Source organism: Anopheles darlingi, chromosome 2 (assembly GCF_943734745.1).
Source record: "Anopheles darlingi chromosome 2, idAnoDarlMG_H_01, whole genome shotgun sequence".
Classification (NCBI taxonomy): Eukaryota; Metazoa; Arthropoda; class Insecta; order Diptera; family Culicidae; genus Anopheles; species Anopheles darlingi.
In genome coordinates, this window is record NC_064874.1 from 88,067,935 (window position 1) to 88,081,901 (window position 13,967).

At 51.3% G+C, this 13,967-nt stretch overlaps 1 protein-coding gene across 4 annotated transcripts in view; it reads left to right on the plus strand.

Moving 5' to 3' along the window:
- Positions 1-3,304: 3,304 nt before the first annotated feature.
- LOC125951603 (protein sickie) overlaps positions 3,305-13,967 on the plus strand; it is a 108,963-nt gene continuing 98,300 nt past the window's right edge. For all 4 annotated transcript variants that reach the window (XM_049680545.1, XM_049680546.1, XM_049680547.1 and 1 more), the window contains exon 1: positions 3,305-3,707. In XM_049680545.1, coding sequence (XP_049536502.1) covers positions 3,619-3,707 — 89 coding nt within the window. In that variant the 5' untranslated portion in view covers positions 3,305-3,618. The remainder of the gene's footprint in view (positions 3,708-13,967) is intronic.

Below are 13,967 nucleotides of genomic sequence, written 5' to 3' on the forward strand. Positions count from 1 at the left end.
TCCCAATTTCCCGCGCGTATCATCCCCAGAACATAAAAATGATTCCAGCGGGGGATGTGTAGGATTAAGCGATTTGGTGCGCGCTCCCCTCACGGAAATCGCCGTCTCGGTGGTGGTAGAAATGACTAAAATTGGCCATCTTGCCACCACCTTCATCTGCCTCTGTCAGTGACAAACTTCATCAAATTAGCTTTCATCATTTCGCTTACGCTGCGATACGCTCGATTCTTTTGCCCACTGAAAAACAGACACTTCCGGCAGGCATGCTGCTAGCTCTGATCTGACGTCCCAAAATGTTGGGGGAATTCTTCAAAGCAGCGAACTGCCACCGAGGGAAATCTCACCGGAACTAGAACCCCTGGCAGGCATACGCAGGTGTTGCAGTCGTTCCCCATCCCGTGAAGCGCTTCCGTTTTCGGTTTTGGCTCGGGAGTTGCAATACCGCGGCCCTCGCGCGGTGTCCTGGAACTCGATTAAATTTTTATTCGCTCAAGCTGCTTTGCTACTCCCGGAATTCCTGACATATTCTGTGTGCTCGGCGCTCCTGGAACGTGGCCACAAAAAAGATAACGACCCGTCAGCCAGCGGCTTTCACCCTCGCCGAGCGCGCGTCTTGCACTGATAAGAAGAGGTAAAGCAGGTCCTGCCTAGGTCTAGTAGAGTTCACCCTCCAGAATAGCGCAACCAAGAAGAAAAAAAGTGAAAGGTTGACAGAAGAGTAATTTAGTGAAAAATTGAATGTAATCTCCCAAAAGACGGGAACGGAAAGGTTGCGAAGGTTTTATCAGATTTGCACCACATCGGGCGTGCGTTCGTTTGCATAATGAGCGGAAGTGCAAATATGATTGATGGGGATCATACTTTCTTCTAATTCCCTTATCTACTCGCTGCAAAGTACTAACCCTTAAGGGATTTGAGATATAAACAACCCAGTTTTTTTAAAACATATTTTTATACGACGAAAAGTTCCTAAGAAATGGCGCAAGATCATGTAGACGAACCCAAGGATAGGAGCTACTAATGGCCACACCTCGGCATGTAATACACTCACTATTGCACAACACTTCCGCAACGCAGTCTAATAGAGACAGCTCAATCGTTACGCAGTAGTTAGCAAAAACCTTCTGGCGTAAAGATGCTAGAAGAAGCTGTCAAAACAAATTTAGAAGCGATCGTTCGACGACGTCACAAAACGCCGCTCGACGATCGACGACTCCTCCACCGAACGGTGCTATTTTCGGTTGTTATCATAACACGGCCGCCAGTAGATGAAGCTACTTGGACTAGTCTGGACTCCGGGACGGGGGGACAAACAGTTGGCGCAGTCATTAGTGTCCGTCACGGGTTAGCGGCCCAGCATGTGCGCCCGCGCGCGCGCGTGGTGGTCAATTAATCAGAGACCTTCCACAGGACCCCGGGACCCCCGCACACCCCCCCGAGTACGATTTGTCGGGACAAATCTCTCCAGTTGTCACGCGTCTCGCAACCATTTACCGCGACTGACAATAAATCATCGAAGCCCTTTCGCGTCCACCATCTCTTCCGCCGCGACGGAACGCGATGTGAAACAAGGTCCGATAAGGTCCGCAACAAGTCCGATGCCGAGAGGCCCGGATCCGATCCCTTTCCGACCACGAGGCCACTCATGGTGCGGCCAAGATTGATCACCAACTACCGCTGCGACTACTGCTGCTGGTGCTGGTGCTGCTGGTGGCTGCTTGAATTAATTGGACCGATCTTATCGTCTCGAATCCACTCTCCTCTGGAGACTCTCGCGTCTGCGTCAGACAAGGCTCCTCCTGCGACGACGCCTGGTGGACCCCGCGGTCAGCTTATCTCCCTCTGGAGCTGCTCCTGCTGCTTGGCGCTCGGCTAAGAGTCTGAAATTATCACGTCTAAACATTTGACAAAGCCAAGTCAAAATTGGTGCCGCCAATTCCGGTAGGATGGAGCCGAGCCGGTGGCTCTCCGTATAAGGAAGCGACTGGGGTGAGACTGAGGTCCACACTAGGATTGTAAAGCTGTTGTCATGTTTTCCATCTTCACGGTCGTTCGGTCCACGGTCCTCGCTACAAAGGGGTTGGTCTGGGACTAAACGGTCAATTATCAGATTCGCCAAAATTATCTGTTGCGTGCCGGCGGACATGATCCTCCACGGACCGATCCGAGAAAGGCGAACGATCTGCATGGCATGCCGGTTTGATGTAGGTTAAGGCCCCTCTGTTTCTCTCCACCGGAGTCCGCGCCACCAATAAACAATGTTTTCTCCTCCGTCGCATCGACATCGGCCCGTAGGCGTTCGAATGGACGAGTTTTGTGCAAAAATTTAAGGCAGACCAACGCAACGCTATCTTCGCCGTTTTTGGAACCAAAGCCGCCCATCATGGGCGTGAGTCAGATGCACGAAATCAGCGGCACGATCTGCATATGATTCAGCTTGGCCACGGCGCGGAACCTGCGCTACGGAAGGAGATGTGGAGCAACCGATTTGAAGCCGATTTTTCACTGTCTCGAATTTCAGCTGACAGGAGACAGCGAGCGAGCGAGATATATCTGTGGAGAACACGACTTAGTTCACTCCAGTGGCTTGGAAATCAATTGGAAATCGTACAATGTTATTGGTTTAGGCGAAGCTTAGACGCGCTAGGATGCCGCTGTAGACGACTCCCCAAGATGTAAATTGATAAACGGTAATCCTCTTACCGACGGCGTGCTCCTGGAACTCCTCGTGCGCCATATTCCAGCAAACCCATTAAGCGGTGATATTAATTAACGCCTCACATATTGCATCCTTCTCTCTGGCCTCCCCATCGGTGCTTTTACTGTGGTCTGCGTGCACAAGTTTGTTACATTTGCGGGACCTTAATGATTAAACACGCACATTCAGTGTAGGGAACAGATGATGCATCCAGCAGCAGGAGCAGCAGCAGCAGCAGCAGGAGGGCTGGCCAGAGATTGCATCGCCTTGAAATTAATTAAGCGCAACGATAAGGCGAGGTTCCGTCTTGGCTTCTTCGCAAAGTAGTCCGTGGTCGTGGTATTAATCTTTTCGCCAGATTTGCGTCCATGTCTGGACATGATAGTCGGGCTGGGTGCAGCCCGTTGGGTCAGCATCAGCACCGCGTGTTTTATGTGGTTACTACTACTGTCCTTCTTGCGATCGGCATCCACGTCTCTGGCTGCCTTTGGAGCCTGGAATCTACGGTGTTGCCTTTAGCGTTTACGACTTTCCCAACCTTCTTCGTTTTTCTTCTGACCTGTGCTGTTACCGTGTTTTGTCGCAGAAAAAGAAGCAGAGAGAGAGAGAGAGAGCGCGAAAAGATAATTCCGTGAACCACCAACGTGTACGTTAGTTAGTTGCCAGTCTACGCAACCACGCCGCGTGAATCATGTTCGTGTTTCGACGCCGTAGTGCTTTGTGACGACAAGTAAAGGGCCGCAAGAACGGTGCCGTAGCGGTAGTGAAGTAGAAGTAGTCGCACCGGTTCCAACGATGGCACCTCGACCGTGAATCGATTGCGAATCCGTGCGTGGTACGTGGTATTCGCATTATGCGACAAGTGTTTAGCTGAGTGATTCCTTCGCGTTTCGCCTGTTCGATCGATCCCGCACCACGAAATGGGCAATTCATCGTCATCCTCGTCGTCGTCACGCAGCGAAAAAGGACGAAAGTGTCGCAGCTTACCGAATTCGCCGGATGTTCGAAGGTAAATCGCTTTCGCCAGCTTGGGCGTGTTTCGTTTCATGTTTTGTTGCTACCAGCAAACAAGCGGTGCTTTCGTGATGCCCAAAGGAGGAGAAGGAAGAGAAGGTTGCATATTAAACAGAACCCCGAGACAAAGGACAAAGGATCCGCGTGCGTGTGATCCCTGGATGCTGTGGGAATGTTCTTTGTTCGCTCAAACACGAACCACCATCTTTCTCCATCAAACAAGCTCCAAACAACAACCGAAAGCAATAGATGGTATGCGAAGGCGCGGTCTTCGTCAGAAGCTTCGCGGAACTCTGCATGCACTCATGGTTGTTGATGGAAATGAGTTTAATAATTTGCATACACTATCTGCGGTGTTGTCGTCGTCGTCTTCGTCGCGTTTGAAGCGGTTATGAATATTCTTTCCAGACATTTCCGCGACATTCCCCCGCCGCCACTATTTCCGGTGCTTTTGGGGTGGGACTGAAGAAACAGTAGTTCCGTCGTCAAATTCCAATCTTTTTACACTCCCTTGCCCTTAGGTCAATGTCTTCTCCAGGGTTGCGCTCGACAGTACATCACCATTCGAGTGCAACAACACCGCGTACAGTCTCATTTCGAATGACTCTTCTCAATGCATCACAACCACCACCAGCGACTCCGTTTGGTGCAGCTAAAGTGTTTTCGCACTTTGCGTTTATACTAGAGAGCCCGGATCGATTTCTGTCTTGAAATTGCATCCCTTCTGAAGACGATTAAGTGTCTCTTTTCCATTCGCCACAGCCACCGATACCTTCACACAGGTGTCGTGTGATGATCACAACAAAAGCCTCCGGCGTGAGCTGCGTAGAGCTCATAGCTCTAGTGGCCATAGGCCGGGATCTGGCCGAGACTGGCAATCAAGGACAAATGAAAAGTGACGTTCCGTTCCTTTCCGTCCCGTTCCGTTCGCGCAAGATTGAAGGCAATTACCGGGGCTAATTTCATCGCGACACACACGCACGCACAGCAACACAAACCAACATTAATCGTCGCCCACACAGCCCACGGCGAGATCGAGGGGCATGACACCTCATGCAAACGACTCAACGGCGTGACTTTGTCACGCTGGATGGGCTGTTATTCCCAAACGAACGAGCGAACCAACGAACGATAATGGTTGCATTGTTCTGGGACGCTTGATTGCACCACCAACGCTAGGTCTCGAGATCGAGAACGAGCCTAATTAGACCAGACGTCACCCCGAATGGCGCGCGCTCCTCGATCTCCAAGTTCCCACCAACGGATGATGATGGCAATCACTTATTGATGGAGATGCCAGCAACGCGAACAGGGTTCAGTCCAATGTCTTAAGCACCACGCTGTGTGTCTCATAATTTTGATAATTTTTTGGGTGATTTTGGGCTCTAGAAAACGCCGACCAAACTCGTATTTGCGAGCAAATCGTAATCAACAGTCAACGCCCGCCCCCCGTCATGGTGGCTGGTTTTCGATTCGTAATTAAAATGCTTCACTTCACCTTCCCCCCCGAGGAGGACATTAGCATACGGCCCGAATTGGCGATGTATATTATGGACATTTGCGGTTTGCCAAATAAGCCGGTCGCCGCTTATCAGGGAAGGAGTGATTTCCAACGACGACGGCGACGACGACGACGACGACCTGGCTGACGACCGGTTGCTGAAAGTGTTTTATGATTCCCGCGAAACGCGCGCACGGAAGAAGTGAAGCAGGATGTGGGCGCCCTAAAGGTGTTAAGTTTCCTGTTGTGTTGTAGGTTTTTGTTTTTATGTCCGCGACATGCTCGCCTACGACGCCTCACGTCACGCCAACCGTGGGAGGGAACCCTTTTTTGGTCAACATTTTCTGGCGAGGGATCCACAAGGCAATTAAAAGCTCGAGAGACCCATAAATCCTGTCCGGTTCGGATCTATTCCGCGAGCTACGCCGAGCGTTGAGTAAGAGTCGAGCGCCAAAGTCCCGAAATTCGACGTCGCTTGGACACCCTTTGCATAACTCAATTGCAATATGCTACATTGTGACAAAAGGATCGGTCTTCGAGGGCATAATGATGAGTCTATTCCCTCACGAGCACTATTTGTCATCCAATAGAGGTTCAATTTGCTCATTACAATTACCGATGACGGCCTAAAGCAGAGGGACTTGGCATCAAATGCTGCCACATCCATTAGTTTGCTGCACCACAAATTCAAATGTCATTTCCAGCACCAGCATCAGCACCACGAGCATGACTAGAACACTTCCGCACGACAAACAGTGCTTCCAGTGAACCCGAGAGCCAGCTGAGCTCACGAGAGAAGGTTGTGAAGACCAATTTTAGATCTAATTTTAAGTCACGCCAAACCAACGCCGAGCGTTGCGCTCCGTCCGATTGAATAATAGCATCTCGGTTCTTGTTGTTGTTGGGCTTGGGTTTCTGCATCCTTTCGTGCTGATTCACCGACGTGCACACCGGCTCCGGCTCCGACTCCGGTTGCTCCGGTGCCATCCATGTCCGTTCGCATATTTCATCTGTCAAGCGTATGGTAAGCGATGCACCACCACCAGATGAATCAGCTGGATCCGTCCGTCGCCGTTTTGCATTTCGTTCTTCCGTCTCCCTGCGCTGTTTGGAATGCTTATCCATTCCATCTGCTGCACAAAGACCCTCCTGGAACCTCTACTCGAGTGCTCGAGGAAGAGGAGCAGAAGATGATGACGATGATGGCGTTGTTTTCGAACATTTTTAGGATCCACCACCGAGTGCTCTGCCAGATGATTGACAACGGAGTGACTGTGCGGTGCGGTACGGTGCAGGATCGTAAAATGATTTCAAATTAGAATACGACCTCTCGCGGGGTCGAACGAGATCATGATTGAGAATGTGATCGAGGCATGAGTTACAATAACAACATCTCCCCGAACTCCGAAAAACCAACAATCCGTGTACAGCGTGTGCTGTACGTGCTCCCGGGAGCCGGGCTTCGCCTCCCGAAACCACACATAACACGGCAGACAACAACACATAAATCATAAAGCATCGCGCATCGCGTTCGGTGCTGCTGCTGCTGCTGCTACCGATGAACGATCGAGAAGTAGTTGCGCAGTCGAGTCTCGAGGTTTAATGGCGATTCCTTCTCCCGGTCTCGCACCTCTCTCCGTTTTGCTGATTGTCAGTGGCCACCATTTTTATGATGTCTCCAGTTCCCTCCTCTCCCCCTTCCTTTGACCATCATAAAGTACCTTTCGAAAATAGAAATGGAATACGCGTACGGCAACGTCCCGATACGATCGTCGTCGACATCCCATCGTCACCATCATCATCATCGATTTACGGTCCCTCGAAGGCCTTCTCATTTCCGACTAGTAAGAAGCACGAAGATGTCATCGACCGGTTGTTGTTGGTGTTGTTGTGGTTCGGTGTCCCGTCGGTTCGTTCATCGTCTCAGCGTCTCCTTCTGGATGACCGTGTTCCGAAAAGCCGTAAAAGTTCCGCCTCGAGGTGCGGGAACACTCTCTGCACGGGATCTGGCCCACTCTAAGGCCCGCGGCATTGGGTCAAAAGGTTCGGTGGTCACTTCGGCGCGTCGCCCCCCGCCTCAAGCGATGATCGATTCCATCCATTAGCCGAAGGAAGAACGCCCGCTGCTGTCGTTCCGATAGAAGTCACATTTTGTTTGCCAGACTAATGAGCGCAAGAGGTGTAGAAGACGATTCGAGATTCGACTCGACGCGATGTCCGAGTTGCGCGGGATTTTCGGGAGGAAGGTTTTATGCGTCTACTCGAAATGCTGCCGGAACCGGAACGATATTGGCAGCTGATGCCACCGTCTTCCGTTTCGTACGCGTTCACGAAGCATTTTCGCATCGCAATCGAAACCAGATGACGCCCGGGAAGTCCTCTTCCCCTGTCTTCGCTTCTGCCTCCCAATAATGTATCGAAATATCGGGTTTAGTCTTTCGATTTCATCTTCTTTTCACTCCGCTGCTGACGCAGCTGCCTCCGTAGGCGTCGTCACTGAATCGAAAGGAAAGTTGTCGAGGCAGAAGTGAACGAGAGCATAAGTTATGAATTTGTATTTTTCCTTCCACTCCGAAAACTCTCGAGCTCGGGCTCGCTCTTTTGACTTTTGACTTGCTAGCAGCAGCAAAAGCAGTAGCACGGTTCAAGTGTTTATTGCTGGATGGAAAAAAGACGTCTCAACGAATTCACGGCATAAAGTTTGGCTGGGAATCGAACCAGATTTCATCCAGAAAATATCCCTTCAAGCATAACGACAGCGAACGCCATTAAGCAACGCGCCGCGTGTGCAACGCTAAAACTTTGTAATCAAAGCCCGAAGGTGGCTATTTGCATTTAGCCGATCTCCGCATTTGCTTTGCGCAATTAACCGCTCGAGCATAAGATTGATCAAGTCATCAAAAAGGCATATAAAACCCTTCACCCTCTAGGGAGGCTTCGTTTCGAGATGCAGAGATGATGGTGGCCCGGTCCGGATCCGCATGACAATGGCAAATCCGACCTGCACAACCCACACTGGCGACAATCATCTCTCTCTCGTTCTCCTCTCTGCATGTTTCTGGAAGCACCCCAGAGGGTATGCTGCACCTTCCAGCATGACGCGCAGACATCGCCGTCGGTGCTGCTGCTGCTGCTGCTGCTGTGGCTGGTACTCATCCAGAAACCGGGCATTACGTCCACGCAAAATTGCACGAACAGCGCGCTCGACGCTCGCTGGTAATAAATATTGGAAAAACTGCACGAGACTCATAAAGGAGCATTAATAAGCCCTGCATGCTGGCATCTGTCCCCCCTTCGCGTGGTCCCTTCATGCTATCATGGCGACTCTTCGACAGACGAGACGGCGCGTAGGTGTTAGGTATGGCAAGGTACGACGCGCGAGGTCTACCTTAATGAGGTCTCGGCGCGCCAAGACGCCAAGCGACGACGTCCCGTGGATGCATCCCAGGCCTCGGTCTCGATCCCCTCGTGGGGCGCGGGATATAAAACTCCAGACCCGTTGAACGGTAGCACCTCTTGTGGAAGGGATAGAGAGACCCCACCTCAGACCCCAGAAAGCAACGATTGGATCCCTGGTTGATAGAGAGACCCGGTTCGATCAATCAAGAGCCACAATGAGACGGTAGAGAGGGGGAATGCTTCAGACGATGATCATTGGCAGTGGGCGAGATCTCATCCACAATTATTAATGACAATGCATTAACGGGGAGTGCCTGTGCCAATGGGGAGGAAGAAACCAGCTTTCAATCCAACGGGAGGATAAGCCACGACGTCTCGGGTAAAGGAATTCGGGATTCGGATTGAAAGGGGTCCGATGAGGGTTCCATTCCAGCTTTCCAGGTTGATGATGTAGTCCAATAAGCCACACGAGGTTAACGTCCTGCGTGAGTGTGTCCTAAAAAGCACTTCCTAGCACACTCGATCGCATTGCGAATGATGAATGTTGCGGAACATTTTTGTGATCCACTTCGAAGAGACCTTTCGTGTGTCCCCTTTTGAAATCCAACTACAAGTTCTTCCAAAAAAACCACGAATGCTATACATAGTAGCGGCTCTAAACATAGAAAACTCCTAAACTTCTAGCCCTCCAGTAAGTTAACGGAGCTGACGATGTTTTATGATTTGTCTTCCCCGAGATTTGCACCACGCGTGGAAGTTGGAGGAAAAAGGAAAAGGAAGCAGCAGGAATACATCATCATTCCCCGTGGCCAAAGCGGAACACCGGCACGTCCCTAACGGGGGTTTGTAACACGCCTAAGCGCGTGCTAAGGCAGGCGCGCATGATCATAGATCATCCCCCAGATGCGCCAACCACGGACACCCCAAAAACCACAACATAACCACACACACAAGCACACAAACAGAGAGACATAGAGCTATCTCATGTCGGATGGTTTTAAGGTTTGGAACGTAATTAACGCCACGCTTCGCTTTTGCTGAGGGCTTTCTCCGTCCCTCCCGGGCCGGAGCAGATGGATCACTTCAAGCGCCCTTCTTGACGTCACTTTGACGACACTTTACGTTGCTGGTTGATTTAAGATGACGGAGTGACAGGCAACAGTGTGATCTCGTTTGAATTAACTGGCCTGTTGGCCAGGCAAATCAATGGGCATTTGACAGTCGCCATAACGAGTCGTTGAGCTTGTGATCACGCTCTTTATGTAATTTTAGAAATTCCTCCAAAAACCCAATGACTACTACAACTGAGTCTTGTGCAGCAAACTGGAGCTCACCTTTAACCTCCTTTGGTTAGTGTGTGTGTGTGTGTTAGTTGTGTGCGAAATTCATTGCTCAACCCGGACGCTCGGACGTGGACCGGTCTTTTCAAGCTCACCACCACCGAGAGTTGTCTCTGGCGACCTGGGTCTCGAGGCGACCTCGCGCGGTCGCGCACACACTCTGGCGCGATGTTACATTCCCAAATAGGCAATTTCCACTTTTCGCCGTCACTGTTATGGTCGGGGCAAGTCGTGGTGCTGCTGCTGGACGACCGATCGTAAAACCTCACCACCGGTAGGACCTCCTCTGTCGCTCTCTCTCTAAGACACACGCTAAGCGAAGGTTGCATAAGGACTCGCGCGGGCCGGAGGTCGGGACAGTCGCTGCTTTGTGGGCTCCTCTGCTTCTCAGTAAATGAAAAGTGTATTTCTGGGCGGGGAGAGAATGAATTCAAAGAGGACCTGAGGTGAGGTCTTGAAACTATAAAACCGTTTACGACGCGCCTCGTAATGTGGCGTGTTCGGAAGGTAATCTTTTATTGAAATTCTGATCTCCTTCCTTTTGTATGCAAAGCCGGTTGCAGCAGCAGCAGAAGCATAAGTTGTTGGAATGCTATTTGAAAATGCATGTTGCATGCTGTGGCGAACACTGAACTCCTTTGGAGTAGCAAAGTTCGAAGTTGCTCGACGTCGAAGTGGACGGCCAACGCCCGAGTTACACTTCTCCTTAGCAAATCGATTTGGGTCAGTCAGATGGTCTTCGCTGCCATGACGAGGAAGTTATGACCCTTTTTGGGTTCACCGCCACACGACTTCTTCCTTCGCTTATCTTGTTCGCTCGCTCTTTTGGAGCTCGCGGTCGATGCGGTCGAGATTGAGTTGGAACGCGAGCTTAAGAGATTAGCATCAATTATTAGCATTCAGCGAGCACGCACGGACAAGCGGCTCCACATATTCTTCTCCTTTCTTTTCGCTTTTCGCACTCCACTCCACTCCAAGCCTTCAACGACCTCCAATTAACGGGATTCAAGCGCGCAACCATTCTCTGCCATTCCTTCCTCGAGGCATCTTAGACCGACCTCATTAGAACGCGCGATACGCGAATGGCTTGCCAGTCAGATTGTTGGTCGATAGTTACCACCACCTTCAACCCACCCCCTGGGAGGGAGGTTTAATTAAATCGATTCTAAACCAATCCATCGATCGGCCATCCATCTGTCACGCTGAACGGCGAACCCTCGAACGCAGTTCTGCGATGGATTGATCGACTTTAAAAGACGTGACATTCTGTCGAATCCCGCACACCCTCGCCTGGTGGCCAGTTCGGTCCGTGGTTGTCTCGTTAATTATGCTCTGCCGGCCCCGGGCCCCCAGAATGCCCCCCCGACGAGTGGCTCGACGAATTGTGTCACCGAAAGCAGCGGCAGCAGCATAAACAAATGCCGTGACGAAAGGCGAAAGAAGCCAATAGACACACACTCATACACACACATACACGCCGAAAGACAACAAAGTTTTATTTTCGACTTCCCTTCCTCCTGTCCACACACAAATGTCTTTGAAAAGCGGTGATGGGGGGCGACGGCGAAGACACAAACTTGTTTGCACCGCCTGCAGCAGCCATTCGTCATGGAGAGAGAGAGCAGAGCAGCGAGCGCCTGTCGATGGATTCTGGTGGACTGTCTCGAGATGGAAACAAATTTGGAAAATACGGGCCGAAGCGAAGAAAGATGCGGGGGACTCGGGAACAAATTGGAGCATTCGGACGCTTCTTATTTATTCGCCAAGAATGTGGGACGTTGATGGTGGATAGAGATCTCCTTCAGCAGCAGCAGCAGCAGCAGCAGCCGCCGCCAAAAGAAGAAAAAAAGTCTTAAGAAGTTGGAAGAAGAAAGTTTTTCGGAATTTTCCTTCAACAACAGCAAACAGCGATCAAGAAGATGTCTGACAAGATCTCTCTCTCGCTCCCTGAAACCGCCCTGAGTGGCCAGCATCGGACGATTTGACTCACACCTCAACACTTTGGCGTGAAGACGGCCAGTCAAACGTCATTAAATATCGCATTTCCGCACTTGGCTCGCGCGCCTGTATCCGTTCGTTGGCTGTTCGTCTTTGCGGAGGTGCTGGTGGGTAGAATGGGAACAGGTTCCTCCCTCTCTATCCCTCTCTTCCCGTACGGAGTGCACTCTGCTACTCTGCATTCGATGCACTTGTTGGTGGTGAGTGAGCGAAGCAAATCCGGCGGACTCCGGCTCCGGCTGCAACAGCACTTGTGGACCGATCCGATGATGATGATGATGCAACCTAAAAATAAAGCCACATAACAGATTCATGAATTCGAAGCGGAGTCTTCGGTCTTCGGCTTCGGCACCTCGACAACAGCATCCGACGCCATACCACTAGAAAGCATGAAGCATCGTGGCTGCTGCTGCTGCTGCTGCGTTTACTGCACCTTATGTTACTTTTACTGCTTTACGCCATGCATCGAGTATGTTTGGTGCGTTATCCACTCAAAGAAAAACCACTCCGGGAACTCCGAGAAATGGCCGCAACCGTATGCAAAACTGGCCCCTAACCTCAATCTCTAATCTGTCATCAACTGATGGCAGCGGTGGCGGCTGCGGCGACTGCGACGGCTCGACGTCATGGCCAACCTGTGATAATCTCTCTCTCTCTCTGTCGCTATGGCGTTCCTTTTTCTACGCTGCACTTTGCGGTGAAAGTCGCCTGCTGCTATGTCAACCTTAACGAACCACACTAACAGTATTTGCGCATGAAAATGAAACGCCATCGACAGGCACTTATGAGCACCGTAAAGCACCTAGATGGACACCAGCGTGCTGTCACGGTGGTGTCCGGTGCAATCAATGGGTTAAAAACACAAAATAGAATGCATCCATGAGTCTTTCTGGTGAAATGAAATCCTAGTCACCGTTTTATGGTGGTAATCAGGTTGAAACACCTCTCGCTAGGTCATCCCAGATTGGGCCTCTCGCAGCTACGCGCACGCAATTACCTGATTCCAACTCCAAAGGGGCCAATTGTACGGTGTATGGAGTGTGTGTGTGTGTGTGGGTTTCATAAATAATTTATGGTGCCATTGCTCTTTCGCTGTTCTCTCCGGCGAATCACACACCGTTTTTGGGGCCACCACACTAATTGCCGCACCGGAACGGCCGCACGGTGGTCCAATGAACTCTCTCACTATCCACGGCGATTCGACGTTCTTTCTTTCCACCCGGAGTGAGCCGGAGGTTATGCTCTGCGTGGTCTCTGCGATCCGATCGAACGCGCGCTGGTCATCTACTGCCACCACCAGCACGAGCAACAGCACCAGCAGAAGCGACAGCTGCCCGTTTCCAGGAAGTGCTACTGCTGCTACGGTGCTGGTGACGATGGCCACGGAATTGGTAAACAGCTGGACACGGTAGAGAGAGAGAGATGCGCGCCAGCATATTCACTCGCATCAATGCAGCAACAGCTGGGGCCAGGGGCTCCGGGGTGAGGGGTTTCGTAACACCAGCAGCCACCAGCCAGATGCTGGCACAACCCATCTGGTTCCAGATCCCGAAAAGAACCCGTTCCCTCGTGGGCCGTGCCAATGCGCGCACTCATTGGATATTCTATCCAGCGCACGCAAAATCCGTACCTTCACGCGCACACCTTCACTACATCATCTTCATCGTCGTCTTCTCTTCGCCGACAACCACCAAGGTGCAAGACGACGGGGCTAGAAACTGGACCAACTCGAGGCCTTCGGGGGCAGAATTAGCAATCAGCGCTGGCTGCACTTTAGATATGCAGCCGACCGTGTGACGGCCTGGATCCTCAGAACATGCATGCAGCAACTGTAAAACCCCCACCACACCGGTAGCGGAGTAACGCAGCAGATTCTAGCGGATTCCTGCCCGTGATCGTGTTCGTGCCCGTATCTTGGCACTTCTTTTAGATCCCGTTAATGGGTCAAATTTATCACACCTTTTGCTTCGTAGGTTCGGCCTCAAAGCTGGTTCTCCCGGTTCCTCCAGAGTTGGAC